This window comes from Poeciliopsis prolifica, unplaced genomic scaffold (assembly GCF_027474105.1).
Source record: "Poeciliopsis prolifica strain line A6 unplaced genomic scaffold, Auburn_PproV2 SCAFFOLD032, whole genome shotgun sequence".
Classification (NCBI taxonomy): Eukaryota; Metazoa; Chordata; class Actinopteri; order Cyprinodontiformes; family Poeciliidae; genus Poeciliopsis; species Poeciliopsis prolifica.
In genome coordinates, this window is record NW_026562407.1 from 3,524,399 (window position 1) to 3,542,148 (window position 17,750).

A 17,750-nucleotide genomic window follows, 5' to 3' on the forward strand; every position below is an offset into this window, starting at 1 on the left:
TCCATAAATGTGGCCGTAAACGAGCATAAGAAAACAGAGAAATACCAATAAAAAAAAGCAAAAAAACTCTGCCAATAAGTAATTGTCTCGGACAACAGATGGTTTGTTTTAAGCTGCATCTTGATTGTAAGAAAAACACTCATTACTGCTTGGGAACAAATATGCAAATATTTTACTTTGTATGAAAGAGCTGCATCATTAACACCAGTTGCTCCGTGTGCCATCACACACCGCCCAATTTAGCCAAGATTACTTCTTGAACTAAACCCCTACGGTAAAAGTCCAGTGCAACTTTCTGATTGCCAGTTTTTCTCAACAGGAACATGCCAACCCCTCGCAGTCAGATCTGTGGCCCCTATAAAAACTGGTATGCTGTCTGTGCAGCACATTCTTCCTCCGGCGTGCTTATTTTGGCAGAAGATCCATAAAGTATGCATGTGATGAGAGATTTGATGAGATTTTGGAAGGATTCTCTCTTGACTTCCCTTCAGCTTCAGACTGATTTCTTTTTTTTTTAATTATCATTATTCTAAAGGAAAATGAACATGACATTAAAAGTTGTGTGAAGTAGGACTGAGAAAGCCTTGTGTGACCTGTCACCACCAGTGCACAGTGACCTGCGGTCAGGGTCTGCGCTACAGGGTGGTTTTATGCATCGATCACAGAGGGATCCACGCCGGAGGCTGCAGCCCCACCACCAAGCCGCACATCAAGGAGGAGTGTCTGGTTGCAGTGCCGTGCTACAAATCCATAGGTGGGAAATGTCACACTAAACTGAGCAGCTTTTGTCCTTTTCTTTGTGGTTTCACGCAACGTTAAGCGGATCTGTGCAATTTGCTTCAGACACGCTCCCTATTGAAGCGAAGCCTGTCTGGCAGAAACAGGCCATTGAGCTGGAAGAGGAAGTGACTGCGACAGAGGAGCCAACGTAAGTACCAACCTAGCATGAGCAAACACTGAATGAGGTTCTAGAGAATATTTTTATTTGATTCTTGTGAAAGTATTCAGCATTTCACAATTTCTCACAGTACATCTACAGACTTCAGGGTGTTTTGGTGGGATATTAACATTAACATTCGAGTTGGTTTCATGATATGGGTGGCGACATTACACCCATAACATGTTATAAAACGATATAACATAAAGTCGGTTGGATGTTAATTGACATGCAATCAATTGACCGTGCTGGCTTTGCACTTTAATTAATGTAAAGCCAACAATTACAATTGTCAGCAACTTCCAGCCATTTAATGACGGCGGCATCAACAATACATTTTCTTCCATCTTGTCTTTTTCCACTCCATTTTCTTTTGCTTTCTTGTTTCCTTTTTTCCATGTGTCCTGCCTCTTTCCTTCCTTTCCTTCAGTTTAAATTTTCAAAGAAATCTTTGCCATAAATGAACATTTTTATTCTACAGTTTAAAATAATTGCTAAGGACAGTAAACTCTGAGGAAAAAAAGCAAACGTGTAAAAACCTGTTTGGCCCACGAAAAACAGCTGGATTTATTCTGAGATTAAATGATACTCATCTGGGCTCTATTTACTAATTAGATCACATCTGAAAGCATTTTGACTGCACTGGGTTTTATTTAGGGCTACATGCGCAAAGGAGCATCAATACAAATGAACAACACATTTTTCAGGGAGTTATTTGTAAAAAGAAAAATGTTTTTTAAAAAAACACATGTAATTTCCACTCCAAAATTATGCTCCACAATTATGCATCGGTAAGTCACATAAAATAAAAATAAAAAGTTGTGAAGTTTATAGTTGTTACGTAATAAAATGTTAAAAATAACTTGACTAAATCTATGACTAAATTTGCAAACGTTCATCTGCTGAATTGGACCTAAAAGTTTTTAGATGTGATTATATGCTTAAGTCCGCTAGTTCCAGTTTTGCTCAGAAGCAAAAAACCGGCAGGATCTCGTCTTAAAAGAAAAATATACTTTTGTAACATAACATTTCTCCACAGGGGTAAAATAAAGCAGAAATAATTTTGAAGACACACACAGTTTCAACAACATTTTCCGAGCTTAAAGCAGCAGACCAACCTGAAGGTCAAATTGAAGTGGACAGGTCTGGGTGCCGCCATGAAACCACTACAGTATCACTGTTGTGTTTGTGTCAGCACCGATTTCCATCAAGATCGGGTCTGAGCAGTCGTCAAACCTTTCACCCGTGTGACTGCAAATACCTCCTGGGTGTCTAATCTGTGTGTCTTGAATGTAACTGGAGGTTATTTCGGGTAAAAGGGAAAACGGAGAGTGAAGGAGAACAAACATCGTTTTGAGAACCTGCACTTCCTTCCAGCATTACCTCAGCAAACCCCACAATCTTCCAGATGTTCTGTCCCCGGAACGTGAACGATACGTGGATGCTGAGCAGCGCCTTCGCATGAGTTATATTAGCAACAAGTTTCAAACGTTTTTTTACGTTGACATATCTGGATCGAGCAACGAGTGGAGGGATGTTGCCAACGCATGTGATTTTGTTCTGTTGCAATCTAAAAAAAAAAAACTTTTTTTTTGTCAAAAAGCTCATAAATAACTCTGCATAATGCACCGTCGCTCACAATCCAACAAAAATATCTGCATACCACATGGGGCCTTGTTACGGATGTACGAAGAAGGAGAAGGAAATTCCTATTTTGGACTTTTCTCCTGGCACCAGAAAAGTGAAACCGATTTGTTCTCCATATCCTGGCCAAACATATTATTTTTACTACCAGTTTACAGAATATTTCTGAAGATGGATGTTTAATCAATGTAATTAACGAGTGGCCTTGGCTGATATTACAAAAACAAAAAAAAATATCTTGTTTCCTGCCACAAATGAATGCGGGATTGTTTTTGAACTGACAGATGGGCTTTAACAGCCCATGAAGATAAACATTTCTGCGAACTCGCATGTTGACTTTGTTGTTCATGTTCCAAGCTCTAACTGCGAGTGATTCATTTGGTTCGTTTGTCCAAACAAGAGCGAGTCCCCGGACGCTCGTAACGAGACGGCTTTCACAGTTAATATGAGCTCTTTATTGAGGCATCTTACAAAACAGAGTGGCGCTTTTGTGTTGTGGTCGAATGGGGGAGGAATCCTACACGAGCTGAAGCTGCTTTTGTTGTGTAAATACACACTGAAACAGTTGAATAATCTGCATCCTGAGGTAAACAAGAAATTAAAACTTGGAATTTAAAACCTTTTTTGTGGGAAAAGGATGGCAGCTTGAATCAGATATAGTCCTCAGTTCTTAATGCAATTGTTTCCCAAGACAAAAGTAGAGATTTCAGAGTCTCCACCTCAGGTTTGAGTTAGTAGAGTGAGTATTTATTCACTCTACTAAGTTCAGATGGCTCTTCTCATAGAACGATCAAGCTGGTCGCCTGTGGAAGGGATACTGGTTTGTTCTCTGGTGTGTTTTTTTTAACGTCCGAATTTAGTTTATTCCTGAATTTTCTAAATTCCCTCTTGAAGACAAGAAGAGTTCGGATTATCCAACATGGCCAAATGCAAGGACGTTTCTAAACTACAAACTAAACCGTAACATGCAGCATCTACTAACTGACACGATTCGTTTGTGTTTGAACACATAGAACAGCTTGTTTTACTAATAGCAGTTAACACAGAATCAAAACCTCACCGTTTTCCAACCTGCAATCAGAACATACTCAACTCTGGGGTGACATCATTCTCATGGTGGCAAAATGACAATTATATAAGTTGTGGTTAGAGAGGAGGAATCTGTTTTCCTCGTCTGATACTCACCCCAAAATGATGTCAGTAGCAAAAATGCTCACAGAATCCTTCAACTGCAACAACAGATTATTAGACAACAGCTTGGGTAGAAATTACAGTAAATGCTTCACTTTTTTTTCTTTTTCTTCTCAATCGCAGCAATGCTTCTGTTTTCGCTCCAAAAATAACTCCAGAGAGAAATCTAATTAAAGCTAAAAGGCTCCTTTTCAACAAGATTAATGGCTATGATAGATATCAATGACAGGGTTATCACATTGCACCGGCTTCTGTTACGTTTATGGAAATGGTCTGTGTCGAAACACATGGCTCTCAACAAAAAGATGTTTGATCTCCTTTATTACAAGAGACATGGACACTTGGCACTGAGAGAGACTTCTCAGATCAGTCTTCTTGTAAATCCAGACTGAAGATGAGTTTTATATGAATATTTGTACTTATTAGACTGCTTTCAAAAGTGGATGTCGTTACAAATTATGGTGCTGTAATTTTAGGCCCGTATAACAAAAGAGAGGTAGCCCAGCTGCTGTTTAATCCCATGAAGCTTAAATAAAATCTCTGTATTCACCAACACATAGATGCTTAGTTTGTCGTCTGATTTTTTTATTGTTATGTTTTGTGTGTTTGATTTACTACCAGATGAAAGCTTGAAATCAAACCCAACACTTTGCTAAAGCCAAATGTATTTAAAGACCAACTGGGGTTCAATTTTACACTTATTGTTACATCAGCTCCAGTTGGTGTAAACTGGAGTTTGGAGATTTCCTCTCCTCTCCCTCATGTGTTTTTAAATATGAAAAAGGATGCACATGAAAGCTCTTTAACCGAGATCATATTATGATGATATGATGTCACTCAAGAACGGGGCTACATTTTTAAAACTTAGTAGCACAAGCATAAACCACGGGTATTCGTGAAGGAAATGAGTTAGACATTTTCTACATCTGTCTGATCCTCCTGCAGCTTCATTCCTGGTCCCTGGCTGCCCTGCAGCAGAACGTGCGGAACTGGGACCCAGCAGCGGACGGTCAAGTGCCAGGTGTTGCTGTCTTTCTCCCAGACTGTTGCAGACCTGCCTGACGACGAGTGCGAGGGGGAAAAACCCGTCTTGGTCCAGCCGTGTTATCGCAAACCCTGCTCAGGAGAGCTCGGTCATGCGGATGAAAATAGAGAAGAGGAGGAGCTGCGAAGCGGCAGGGACGTACTCGACTGGGAGTACGAGGGGTTTACGGAGTGCTCAGAGAGCTGTGGAGGAGGTACGGATCTTAATTTATCTCCAAGATGCACAACAACCCAGCACAAAAATAAAAAAGAAACTTTATTAACCAAAGGTTGACACCTTTCCCTTGCTAAAAAAACCCAAACAATCAAAATGCTTCGGTTTTTATTCCCTAAAGTCTGGGAATAGTGTAGAAAAACTAAGTAAACTCAATCAGGAAATATTAGTCGATGTGGTAAAACATTTTTACATTAGTAAATTTAGAGTGTTGGAATTAGTAACATGTTCAACGTGAGTAAATGCATCCAGATTTTACAATAAACATTACATAAACATGACTTTTTGTAGCATTATTTTAGATTGAGTGCCAGAAAATTATTAGAATTTAAGAAAGTATTCAATAAAATGTACTTATTTATTATTTATTTACTTATTTATTAACTTATTGTGAATAAAGAAAAAGAAAGAATAACCAACATCACAAATCAACTCCAAAAGAAATATTTTTTAAAACCTAATGCACTCAATGATCTGGTTGTTTACTCCCTGCACAAGTTATCAGTCTTAACCAAGGTATGAATTTTGCTTTGTTGACATTCTTCAGCTTTGTTCCTTTTCTTAAAACCAAGATTGTTTTATATCCCTGTGGCAACACGTGTTTCTAACAGTGAGAGTCGCCATGTTTCTTGTATAGATGATCTTTGTTGAACAAATGCTCACTTCGTCCTTTGAAGACGAGGAACTATTTCAAACAACAAGTTGAAACTCAGACGTTGTTGAAAGATGTTTTCATTGAAAATTTTATTATTAATTCATAATTGTCACCCAATGTACAGCCTGTTCCTGCTGTCTCTAAATCATAAAAACTCAATTCGGGTCTCTGAAGTCGCCCAGTTTATTTTAGTGAAACAACAAATGATGCAGTATTAGAAAGTAGATGACTAAAGCCATGCCAAAATTGGCTCTGAGAAAGAAAACACCACGTTTAACCTTAAAGGTCATAAGTCTCCATCGCTCACAGCAGCAGTAAAAGCTGTCCCACACTGAAATGGTTTCCCTAAACATCCTGTCAACACAAGTCAAGGCTTACTGTAATCTCCCCATGTCCACATCCAGCATAGTCACAAATTTATTTCTGCACACAGGCATTTGCCAGTGCCTGTGTGTATGTGCATACACTCCCCAAAACTCAAGTAGTTGGCATTTGAGGACGATCACAGAGACGTATCTTATGTCAAAAACACATCCCCAGGGCTGTGCTTCTGTGGACCATCAGACCACTGTGGCCCTTGAAGTGCCTCCTTTATTGTAGACGCCTTGGCTTGCATTGGATTACTTTTAATATGAGCTTAAATTACTCTTTTAAAATTGAGCCATGTCGTTGTGTATTTATGGTACTCTTATGCCTGGATATTGTCACTGCAGAGTTTATTCCCAGTCATCCTTGCTGCTCCAAATACAGACACAATAAAAAGAAAATGTACCGTTTTTAGTTCCAAGGTTTTACATATGAGGCCATTTGGTTCACAACAGAGCTTACTTTAAATAAAAACCATAAAAAAAAAAACTATTATGTATTTAAAAGGAAAAAGGTAAATGGAGTATGGCCTCAGGCGTAGCAGAAAAGCACATGATGTAACATAAATGGTAACATAAATGTTTTTAGATGCATCATTACTACAGACAAAGAGAAAAATAAAAATAAACATAAGACAAATAAAGACATATGTAAAGTAACTTAATATTAAAATTTTCAAAACAGCATTCCTTGCCATGACAAGTAATTCAAAATCAGGTTATTTGCTCTTCTTCATGCTTTTATGTGTTGTTGTCAAAACGCAGGTGTGCAGGAAGCTGTGATCATTTGCCTGAACAAGCAGACCAGGGAGGCAGCAGACCAAAGCCTGTGTGTGAGCTCCAGTCGGCCCCCTCCGCTCCTCCAGGACTGTAACACTCACCTCTGCCCGCCGAGGTACAGTGAAACTCCACGAATCAGACGGCTTGGTCACCACCGCCAGGTTGCTTTAAGAGTTGTTTGTAATGGCTTGTGCACAAATGTCAAATTAGACTTTAACGAATGCAATAAAAGTAAAGAGGAAATTACTTTTTTTGTAAAAAATGGGATTTGGCGAAATATAAGAAAAGAAATATTAATTAAAACTGAAGTGGACTGGGCTCTTGTACTCATTAGCAGCCTGCCAACCGCATGCTCTTCCAAAATATGCAATATTTGGTGCTCATGTGCCATTCTTCTTGAGTTTCAGTGCTTTATAGTGTCAAACACATGCAACCACTTAAAGCTAGAATGAAGAAACGCTAAACAACACCAAAATAAAAATACATCATGTGAATCAGTTCATTTTGATTGAGAAGGAATTGGTTTTAATTGTCCATAACTTTTAGCATTATTCCAGCCTAATAAAAACCAGCTGAGCCAATTAAATCACTATTCAGATGACTTGGATCTTGGTGATGCTGAGGCAGAATGACAGAGATGAATGGTTGTATCACTTCTGACAGGAAATTAAAGCCTTGAGAAACAAGGTTGGAATCTGATCCGAGGTCAGCGGTTCGGCAGCATAGCTGGGAAATATTAAAACTGTCCTCAGAAGAACTTTCTGGATTTTTGCCAGACGTGTTGCTGCAGAAATCTGGAAGATTTCATTTTGTGAAGTCAGATTAAGTTACTCTGCAACTTGTCCAACTGGAAATATCGAAGGGAAGCTTGAAAGCAACAAAAGTCCTGTATCCACAAGAACAAAACAATAAATTAAGCTGCTACTCATATCTGAAATGTTATTATATTTATTGAGGTAAGTTGATTTTACATATTTGACATTTTTAATTCTAATCGGATTTTGTACTTCAAACGAAACAGGTCAGTTAACTAAAATATTAAGCTGTGAGGCCACATGCTGTTCAACATATCTAAATCTTGGCTAAACAGTACGCGGATTCAACTTAACACTGTGCACATTGTCGGCCGCTCCACCGCTTTTACTCTTGTCCGAAAACTCAGAGGCTTGCAGCCTGACCTTGCCTGTTTTTCCAAGCTTTTAGTCTTGTTTTCACGCACAACAAACGCTGCATTGAACCTGTTTCTTTTGGCCATTTGCTACCTCCCTTAGGCCCCCTCACCCTCTCATAATAAGCTACACTCTTTGGATAGCGTTCCCTCTGAGGGGAAATAGCCATTAGCTTTAGTTTGTACGGGTCCATGAACAACTTTCATTCCCATTCCGCCTCTCAATCCTGGATTCTTAAATAAACACAAGGTTTTGAAATATCACTCAGTCTGTCAAACCAAAAGTAAAGTTGGTGCAGTGTTGGATGGAAAACCTCAAAAGCCATAGCAAGTTGCCGGATTACACCCTAAAATTGGACTAAATTCAAAGTTAACTTTGAAGCCGAGTTTATGGTCCAGGTCAAAATAACTATTGACAGAAACATTAGATTATTCCCCATGTGCACTTGAAAAATGTAAATGAATTGTTGCATAATACCTACATAGATACTTTGTGTCATTTTGCTTTTCATGAATTTAATTTCCATTATTTTACATATTGATGCATGAATAAAACTCATATAGGGTCAATGAATGAATGAATAAATAAATATAAATAAATAAATAAATAACTGAGCTCCAATGTAATTTTTGTCCATGCAGGCGTAACTATGTACTGTATGTAAAAGTAAAGGTTTCAGTTTTAAATAACTTAGTCCGGCTTTTTAAAGCAGCACTCTATCTAAATCGGCCCTAAAGCCAAAAATAACCATAAAATGTATTTATTTGTATAACACATTTCAGCAGCAAGGCGGTCCAAAGGCAAATGCCCTTTTTTATGTCATCCAAGATCCCAAGCCATTTCACTAAATTATAGCTTAAAATTAGTCATTCCAGGTTTAAAAGGTTTGAAAATGAAATTTTCAAACCTTTTAAATTTGGAAAAGAGATGATCAGAAAAAGTGCAAATGTCTTAAAAAAGCAGTCAATTAGGCATTTTTAAAATATCTAATCACATGCTAAAACCAGGTTTCAGTCTATAGGTCAAAAGAGAAGTTGAATAAGTATTTAACAGACTATAATTTGTATTTTAAACATTCTGTAACAGTGCAAAACAACAAGGTTTTTCTTTAGTCCTTAAGCAAAGTGTTGCATCACATGTGCTGAGTCTACAGGCCACAACAGTAGAAGAATAATCCTTTTTAGATGTCCAGGAAATAAAATAATAGTAGTGTAACAAACTATAAAGTTTTAAAGTATATGTCTCAGTGCAAAATAAGCAAGTTAAGGTTGTAATAGTGTGAATATTTTACATTTTGCACTAATAATTGATATTAGCAACTGCTAACATCAATGCTGTTGGCATTATTTATTAGCGATTGTCTGTTTTTTCTTTTGCCCATTTTTTAAATCACCAGATGCCCATTATCCTTCAACAGGAATGAGTACTGGAAGTACAACCCAAAACAGTCTTCCTCTGGAATGTGGAAGCTACTTTTAATGAGTCGTTGTGCCAACTTTAGACAATGCTGTGCCAGTTCACAACAAGAGCTAGTTCTTAATTCAGTTCACACCACTGAAACTTAATTACTTCATTATTTTAGGTCGTAACATGAACAGCCGTAACTAAATACACATCTTCAATATAAAATAGTTCCCCTTCATTTGCATCTGATGTCCTTTTAGAAAAAAAAGTCTGTGATGTCATCCCTCAGTTAACACCTTGTTTTTGTTTTTCGCCCTGTTCTCTTTGCTAATATAAGCTATAATAAGTTAATGTAGCCAAAATTAAAATATGATCATTAATAGGTCAGAGCAAAGACAGAGATTTGTTTGGCCGCTGGTGTAATCCATGCACAAACATGCACACAGCCGTCACCCAGCTGTTACCTTTCAGGGAAAAAGTTGCACTGTTAACTTTAAAGTTCCACAAAATGTTGACAGTATTCAGCCTTAAAGAAATCTCTTCTGCTCAATATTATCTCCACAGGTGGGAAACAGGGCAGTGGAGCTTATGCTCTACCACGTGTGGTGTTGGTCTGATGACGCGGACTGTAACCTGCACTCACCGACCCTCTCCAAACAGCAACTACTCTGCGGTTTTAAAAGACGAAATGTGTCAGAAGCCCAAACCAAGTCCTTTCCAAGCGTGTAACCGCTTTGACTGCCCTCCTACATGGGACACACGCGACTGGGGCCAGGTAAAAGACATAATGTTGTGTGTTTGCCAAAAAACATGCCCGATCCTGACAGTGTTTCTTGTACTTTGCACGAGAACCTCAGCATTATTGTCTCTGCAGTGCTCCCAGACTTGTGGTGGTGGAGTCCAGAAGAGACAAGTGTTTTGCAAACAGAGGCTGGCAGACGGCAGTATCCTCGAGCTTCCTGACACCTTTTGTCCATCCGGGACGCCTGATAACCAGCGTCCATGTGGCAGGCAGGATTGCCCACCTCACTGGGTCACTGCTGATTGGTCTCAGGTATCTACTCCTCTGACCTTAAGTAACTATTTAACTTATCTAAGTGCTCCTTCTCCTAACTTGCTTCATAATTTTTGAATGTAGTGTTCAGTAACCTGTGGAAATGGCATTCAGACTCTGCAAGCTGTCTGCAGGAAGCAGGGAGAAAATGGACAATTGAGTATTATTGATTCAATAAACTGCTCCATGATAGCCCGTCCCATCAGGATCCGCTCATGCTTTCTCAGGCACTGTGAAGGTAAGGGAAACATTGTTTGGGTCTTTTCAGGTTGTTGCTACTGCTAAGGCATGTCAAAATGACAGGGATACTAGAAACTGAACAAAAATGTAAATCAGTCTTTGTGTAGTGATAACAACAAGACATAATTCTCACCCAAAACTCAATGGAAATACAAATGTGATTTTCAAATTACATCTCAGATTCCCCGAAACCTGATGCCACCATACTTGGCCAGAGGAAAGTTTACATCCAGTGGAAGAAGTCCAAGAAGTTGCAGCTGGTTGTCGGTGGTTATGCATACCTCATGCCCTGGACGACGTTAATCCTTCGCTGCCCAACACGCAACATCCGTAAGGGCCACATTCAGTGGCTTAAAGAAGGGAAACCCCTGGTGAACCGCCCTCAGTTTTCCATAAAATCCCAAGGATTTTTGAAGATTCAGCAGGTCCGTCCAACTGATGCTGGAGTCTACACGTGCACTGCAGGCTCTGCACAAGAACATTTTGTCCTACACATCCTTGGCAGCAAAAAAAAGCTTGCAGTTCCCGAGTCATGGATGAATAAAAGTAGGCAACACAAGACTATGCGTCCTGGTATAACCTCAACTAGTGGCACAATGCAGGAGCTACCCATACCCCTTAATAAATATGACAGCCTTGTCGAGCGTATGCTGGAGCTTAAAGGTTATTACCACAATAAAAAATACCTTGCTGACAAGCCTTACTCAAGTGAAAAGAACAAGTTGGCTCTGGAGAATGATAGGACAAACACTGATTCTCCAGTTCCGGCTATGCTTGTTACCGACAGCACAAAGTTAGATGAGATAATACGCAATCTCTCTGAAGGCTTTGGAGAACAACAAGGGGAACATTTTATCATGGAGTTCCTGAGTGAAATTGGAGTGACACAAGGAGACACCAATGAATCTACCGTTCACCCATCAGATGGTGCAGAATCCTCCACAAATGAACCGATCCTTTACAAGCCAAACCTCAAAACCCACATTTCAAGAGACGGGAGTCCAGAGTTCATACAACGGCCTAAAAAGGTCACTGCGTCGCCTCAATCTGAGGTCGTTTTTCATGTTGGGACACCAGTTTTCTTGCGGAAACCAGTTGCCTCTTTGGAGTTGAGGTGTCACCCTGTTGGGAACCCTCATCCATCTCTAGTGTGGACAAAAAATGGAAATCAGTTGCACTTTGATAGCAGGTATGAACTAACCTTCACTTGGAATTTTTTATATACGTTTCACACCAAACTGCAGATATTTTTATTTATACAGAGTTGGCCTTTCAGCCTCCGGCTCACTGAAGATCCAGTCTCCAGGTAAAGAAGACGAGGGTCTGTACACATGCACTGCCAAAAATCGTCATGGAAGTACATCTTTGTCATCTTGGCTGCGGATTACAAGTAAAGTCATTTTTTCAGATTTTAATCTGCACACAGGAAAGACAAAAAATATTTAAGAATCGTTGACTTGTTTATGTGACAAACAGTGAAACTTTGGTTGGAAACCGTAGTTCTCTGTGTTTTTTTTTAAAATAAAAAGATAGCAGCTACACAGTTGAATTACTTAGTCATATAAAACTTCTGTCCTTTATTATTTACAATTCAAGCCTGACAACATCTGCAAACAGAGTGAAAATTTGTATTTGTACTGTATATGTTAGTTTGAAATTGACTAGAACCTTTGGAAATTTGCAGAAACCCAATCTGAAGATTTTCAAGCTTTTTCTTTTGTTTTGGTTGTTTTATTTTCACCTAAATTCTGCATAGCAAAACCATCGAAAGGTTCCTTTCCAACACAAACTTAATAGGACTTTTGTGCTAGAAGGATATCTAAAACCATCACTATGACTTTGCTCTGAACAGTTTTGGAAACCAAGAAAACAAATAATAATGTCAGTATTGGCATAATGTCAGGTCCAGTTTGTACTCCGCTAGATTAATGCAGTCCAGTGTACAGTAATGTGTGTTGTTCTTTTGTGGTCCAGGCTTAGAGGTTCTGGGAAAGCTTTCTTCCAGCTGAGAAACGCACAGACACTGGACCGACCACAGACACGCACGTTGACTGAGCTTTCACTTAACATCTGGCTGAGTCAGTGATGGGGAATGTCCGGTTTCATGTCAGAATTTGGGTCGTCTCTGAACTGCGTGGACCTTTGTCTTCTGAAAAGCAAGATCAGTCACAAAATTACTGAATCCTCATCAAAGCGCCGCCACTGAGGATTTCCTGACTTTGCTCGACTCTTCCTCCCCATGCGGTAGCAATTACAGATTCCAGGCAGTGTATCAAAGAAGATCAACTCGGCATATCCCATCCAGCTAATCTAAATGGAAGGGATAAAGGGGTCTAAACGTGCTTAAAACGTGCTTAAAACGTGCTTAAAAATGGCTCGGCCTTATTTTCCTTATATTTTACTTCAAATTCTATTAAAGGCAGTGTAACTGGGGATTTCGGGAGCTTTTTAAAGAAGACAGTGGGTGGTGGAGGCAGGAGCAGCTTCCAGAAGAATTTTGGAAAATGCTATCTCTGACTATCAGAGATTAAACATGTAAGAGTTGGAAAAATAAAGTTGCATTGTTTTCATGTTATATGGAATCTAAAAACTTCATATTCCATGTAACATTCTTAGTTCTGTTTGTTCCTTTCAAGTTTGTAAGATCTTTAAAAATAAATCACAATCTGTTTAATTGTTTGCCCAGGTAGTAAACAAAGAAGCTGTTTCAATGGTAACAACACTGACCACCCTTGTGTCCAGAGGGCAAACAGCAGCCAGTCAGACGGCTTTTGCACAGGACAAGGCTGCCCCCTCAGGTCGGTTGCTGCTACTGCATGTTGGATTGACTTGTCAATTGAATTCACATTAACTGACCTCAGTTTTGTTAAGTGTTGTACTTTTCAATTGAATTCAGTCGGTTCAATATAAGTTAGTTCAGCTCATTTAACTTCGATTTAGTTTCCTTAGATTAAATGATTGTATGATGGACGGACGCTGAACATTTATATAGGTACTAAAACATAAAAACAATACTTTGGAATTAAATTGAATCAGATTTGTTCCAGTTCAGTTCAAAATGATTTCAAGTTCACACCACTTCAGTTCACTTCATCTCATGTAATTGTTTTAATTTAAATCATTTTAATTCTGTTCTGTTAGTCAAATTCAATTAAGTTCAAATAATATGAGTTCAGCGCAGTCCAGTTCATTTCAAATGAATTCAGTGTAGTTCACTTCAATTAAACCTGATTTAATTGAGCTCATTTCAGTTCCATTCATTTCATATCAATTAACGCCAATACATTTATAATCAATTCAATCCAATGCAATTCAGTTCAGTTTGCTTTAAAGCCAATTCGTTTTGGTTCAATTACTCCAGTTCAGTTTACTGAACTTCAAATTTTCAACAGTCAGGTCAACATAAATATCATTAAGCACCACAAATCAAGCTTTTCCAGACTCAGTCACATATTGAGATCCAGAGCCAATAACATACAATTCAGCTTTGTCAAAATTATTATGCAGTAATGATTGTAATAGAATATGGAGGTACCGTTTGTTAAGCACATGGTTTTCTAGGTAGAAAATATTATGTTTACTTTGTGCATATAAACATAAACTTGGGATAAATGTAAAAAAAAAAAAAAAAGAGATGTGCAAACAATCTGTACATTTTCTATTTTTCTTCCAGCCTGGCTAGATGGCGAGTGGATACTTGGGCGCCATGCTCTGCCTCCTGCGGTGGGGGATCCCAGTCTAGACGTGTTCGTTGCATGATGGGTCCCGAGGGCAGTTTAAGAGAAGTACAAACCCGGCATTGCCTTGGAAAAGGGAAGAAACCATCTAGTAGCAGGTTATGCAACATTTTGCCCTGTGCCAGATGGCTCACAAGTTCCTGGGGACTAGTGAGTATTCCCATGTAGCAAGTGTTTTTTTTTTTTCATTAGTTTCCAAGAAACTCGCCAAAACTTTAATATTACGTAATTTCAGTGTCATGGTCGGTGTGTGGGACCCAGTTTGGCAACGCAGCATCGGCACGTTCACTGTAAAGACACGAATGGCACCAAAGTTTTCTACAGGATGTGTCAAGGTTTTAGGAGGTAAACAGAGTTACAAGCCTATGTTCCCTTAGAACTGATTTTAATCAAACAGAAAGTAATGTCTCATATCTATCTATCCATCGCTTTAGGCCCAGCTCAGTGAGAAACTGCTCCACAGATGCATGCTTCCTATATTGGTACGTGGGGCCCTGGACACAGTGCACAGCCACCTGCGGCCGACACGGTTTCCAATCCCGTCAGGTGACCTGCAAACACCGTCGAACGGGCAGGACGACACGGGATCACCACTGCGTGTGGAGACCTCGGCCTTCCAGCTGGCAGCGCTGTAATATGCTGTCTTGTGGCAGAAGTGAGTTTTTTTTTGCAACCCTGAAAAGAGAAAGGTCAAATAAACAATTTCAAAGCCGAGAGCAAAATGAAATTATTTCAGGTCATTAGTGAAAAGTGGCAAGAAGAAATATTTTCCTCCCCAGCTTTTGCTTTTCTTCAAAGAACCTGTTATGTAAAATATAAAATGCAGTTTTAAAATGATTACTTCACCCTTTACTGGAAAAAAGTACTCAAACCGAACTCGCTCTAGCAGCTGAAACTGTACGTAAACTTCTGATTGACACCGAACACACTAACTTAAGTCTTTCCTGCTGCCCCTTATTGCGTAATGATGAGCAATAATTGTTTTCCGCTGTGTATTCCAGCAGAGGAGTGCCGTGACAGCACGAGGTACTGCGAGAGGGTCCGCCAGCTGGAGCTCTGCCCGCTGCAGCAATTCAAGAGCCGCTGCTGCCACTCCTGCAGGAAAACCTGAGGGACGGGGGACGCGGCGGGACGAGGCGTGTGGAGAACTCGGACAGGTCGGGGGGATTGGATTGGTCCTAAAATGGGGGGGACTCGACACCCACAACCGTTTCTTCTGTGGTTCGTCTCAGATGAGAGTTGCCGAGTGGGTGAGGAATGTTTGTCTCATGCCCAGAGTGAGGATGACTATTCCTCCTTGAGGATGTCATGTGCTTGGTTTGTATTTGAAAGCTTACGAAAGAAGGACGGTCTTAAATGAAAGCTTCAGTTTCAGTTCTTTCTACTTTTGTCTGTTTTTTTTTAATGGTAAATCGTACTAACAGATTTCCCCTGAAGTTGTGCAAACCTCTTGTTGCTATTGTTAAAAATGGCAATAGGAGGTGATAACTTTGCCCCTGAAAGAGGAATTACAGACAGTGATGCACTGACTAATGACCCACCCAGTGATGAAACTGCTGTCAGTTTAGGAATTTTCTTACTGCACCAAAGAAGAGCAATGGAAATACGGCTGACAGACAACCAGTTTTCACACAACTGTCTTTACATTTAACTTTTCATATCACCTCACTGCCAAGAATCACCAGCAAACCCATTAGCTTACTTATTAGCTTAAGTAGTATGCTGCCTTGTCAACTTAATGTGAGGGTGCTTTTGTTTAAAGTTAAAACAGTGTGATGCTTCTAGTAAATTGGAAATAAAGCAAATACATGACAATGTAATTAGTATCAACCATCTGTGAATTAAATTGTGACCATTTCTATCTTTTTGGGTGACCATCTGTTCGCATGATTTCAGGTGAATCCTGCAAAATAGAAACTAGAGCAATAAAAAGTGATCCCCTGCAGAGGTTTGCACTAAGGGCTATATATGGGACGAAAGCGAACAAATGTTTTTCAAGACAAAATACACAAATTTTGCACTATTAACTCATCAAAGTCCTTGTTAAAAACATGGCTTGCAAAGTTTTTTTTCTTTATTTTATGAGAGTAAAATTGTTTGTTTTTGTTTAGTATTTCATGAAAAGTTGTTCAAAATGTTCCTTTAACCACTAAAGTGTCTGTCTAAACATAGAAATTCCCTTCTTACAGCGCCCTCCGTGTTTATTGGGTACATCAGAAAAGACGTGAAATTTAGCTGAAAAAAAACACAACTTTTTATTTGAGTAAATTTTTTTCTGTTTTGAAATAAAGGTGTTTGAGAAAATCAATAGGCAGCACCAATATCGATTTAAGAAAAAGTTTTTCAAGCATTTTTTAAAGTGTCTACTTTGAGTTTATTTACGTGCCTAGGTAGTTTTTAAATAACAGCCAAATATTTCCTGCCTCTCTGAAGTACAAAAATGACAATACTTCTATTGTGTGCTCTTCAAAATGGGAAAGACAAGAAAAAAATGTTTGTTTTGATCACAGTAACTAAGAAAAGACCTAAAAAAAAACTATAAAAAACAAATTACCACTCGGAACATGTGTACATCAATCATCAGAGCAATAAACAAATAAACGGTTTTCAATTTTACACGTTGCACTTCTTCAACTGGAATGCTAAAAATTCGAAGGGGGCTGTATCTCATGCAAACAAGTTAACGGATTTCACTTTTTCTGAAAAGTACCTAAGGTTTCACTCTTAATTTGTGGACATTTGAAAATGACGTCACACTGACATGTCAATAATGTGAAGTGCTGCTGGTCATTACTAATGGGAACTTGTAGAAACTGTTAATAGTTAACCACAGTTTCATAAAAGTTGTTGATAAGCAGGGTTTGCACTTTTAGCTTTGTGGATTCAAAATGAGTCATCATTTACTCAGCAGGAACTGCTGGGTCATTGAATGAGGTGTGGATATTTTTTTTATGTAACTAGAGATAAACGTCACTAAATGTTGCTTTTGGTCTTAAGTTGTGTACATATTCTTGTTGTTCATTTTTTGTATTATTTATTTTTATGAGTTTTCATCCACATTTTTTTTTCTGGGTTGGTGTTTTATGACGTTGATTTATTCCCACTGATTGTATTCTTGTGCATGCAGGGGGAACCTCTGCTGGTGACTCTTTGTGTTACTTATTTCGTTGCAAAATAAAGCAAAAATATGTTCCTTTTTAAAATTTGAGTGTGCCTCTCTCTCTCGAACAAAAAAAAATCTTGTCTGCATGATTGCGTTCAAGTGAATTTTAAAGCAGGACATGTTTTACCTGGCTTACCTGGAACCCTGATCCAA

At 38.9% G+C, this 17,750-nt stretch overlaps 1 protein-coding gene across 5 annotated transcripts in view; it reads left to right on the forward strand.

Moving 5' to 3' along the window:
• adamtsl3 (ADAMTS-like 3) overlaps positions 1–17,637 on the forward strand; it is a 91,971-nt gene extending 74,334 nt beyond the window's left edge. For 3 of the 5 annotated variants that reach the window (XM_055051155.1, XM_055051157.1, XM_055051158.1), the window contains 14 exons: positions 607–754; positions 844–928; positions 4,718–5,010; positions 6,816–6,945; positions 9,968–10,178; positions 10,278–10,457; positions 10,542–10,695; positions 10,878–11,886; positions 11,960–12,087; positions 13,384–13,495; positions 14,371–14,584; positions 14,670–14,779; positions 14,869–15,089; positions 15,436–17,637. In XM_055051155.1, coding sequence (XP_054907130.1) covers positions 607–754; positions 844–928; positions 4,718–5,010; positions 6,816–6,945; positions 9,968–10,178; positions 10,278–10,457; positions 10,542–10,695; positions 10,878–11,886; positions 11,960–12,087; positions 13,384–13,495; positions 14,371–14,584; positions 14,670–14,779; positions 14,869–15,089; positions 15,436–15,545 — 3,105 coding nt within the window. In that variant the 3' untranslated portion in view covers positions 15,546–17,637. Of the gene's footprint in view, positions 1–606; positions 755–843; positions 933–4,717; positions 5,011–6,815; positions 6,946–9,967; positions 10,179–10,277; positions 10,458–10,541; positions 10,696–10,877; positions 11,887–11,959; positions 12,088–13,383; positions 13,496–14,370; positions 14,585–14,669; positions 14,780–14,868; positions 15,090–15,435 lie in introns of those variants that run through there. The other 2 variants (XM_055051156.1, XM_055051159.1) reach the window with 2 other exon arrangements.
• The last annotated feature ends 113 nt before the right edge of the window (positions 17,638–17,750 follow it).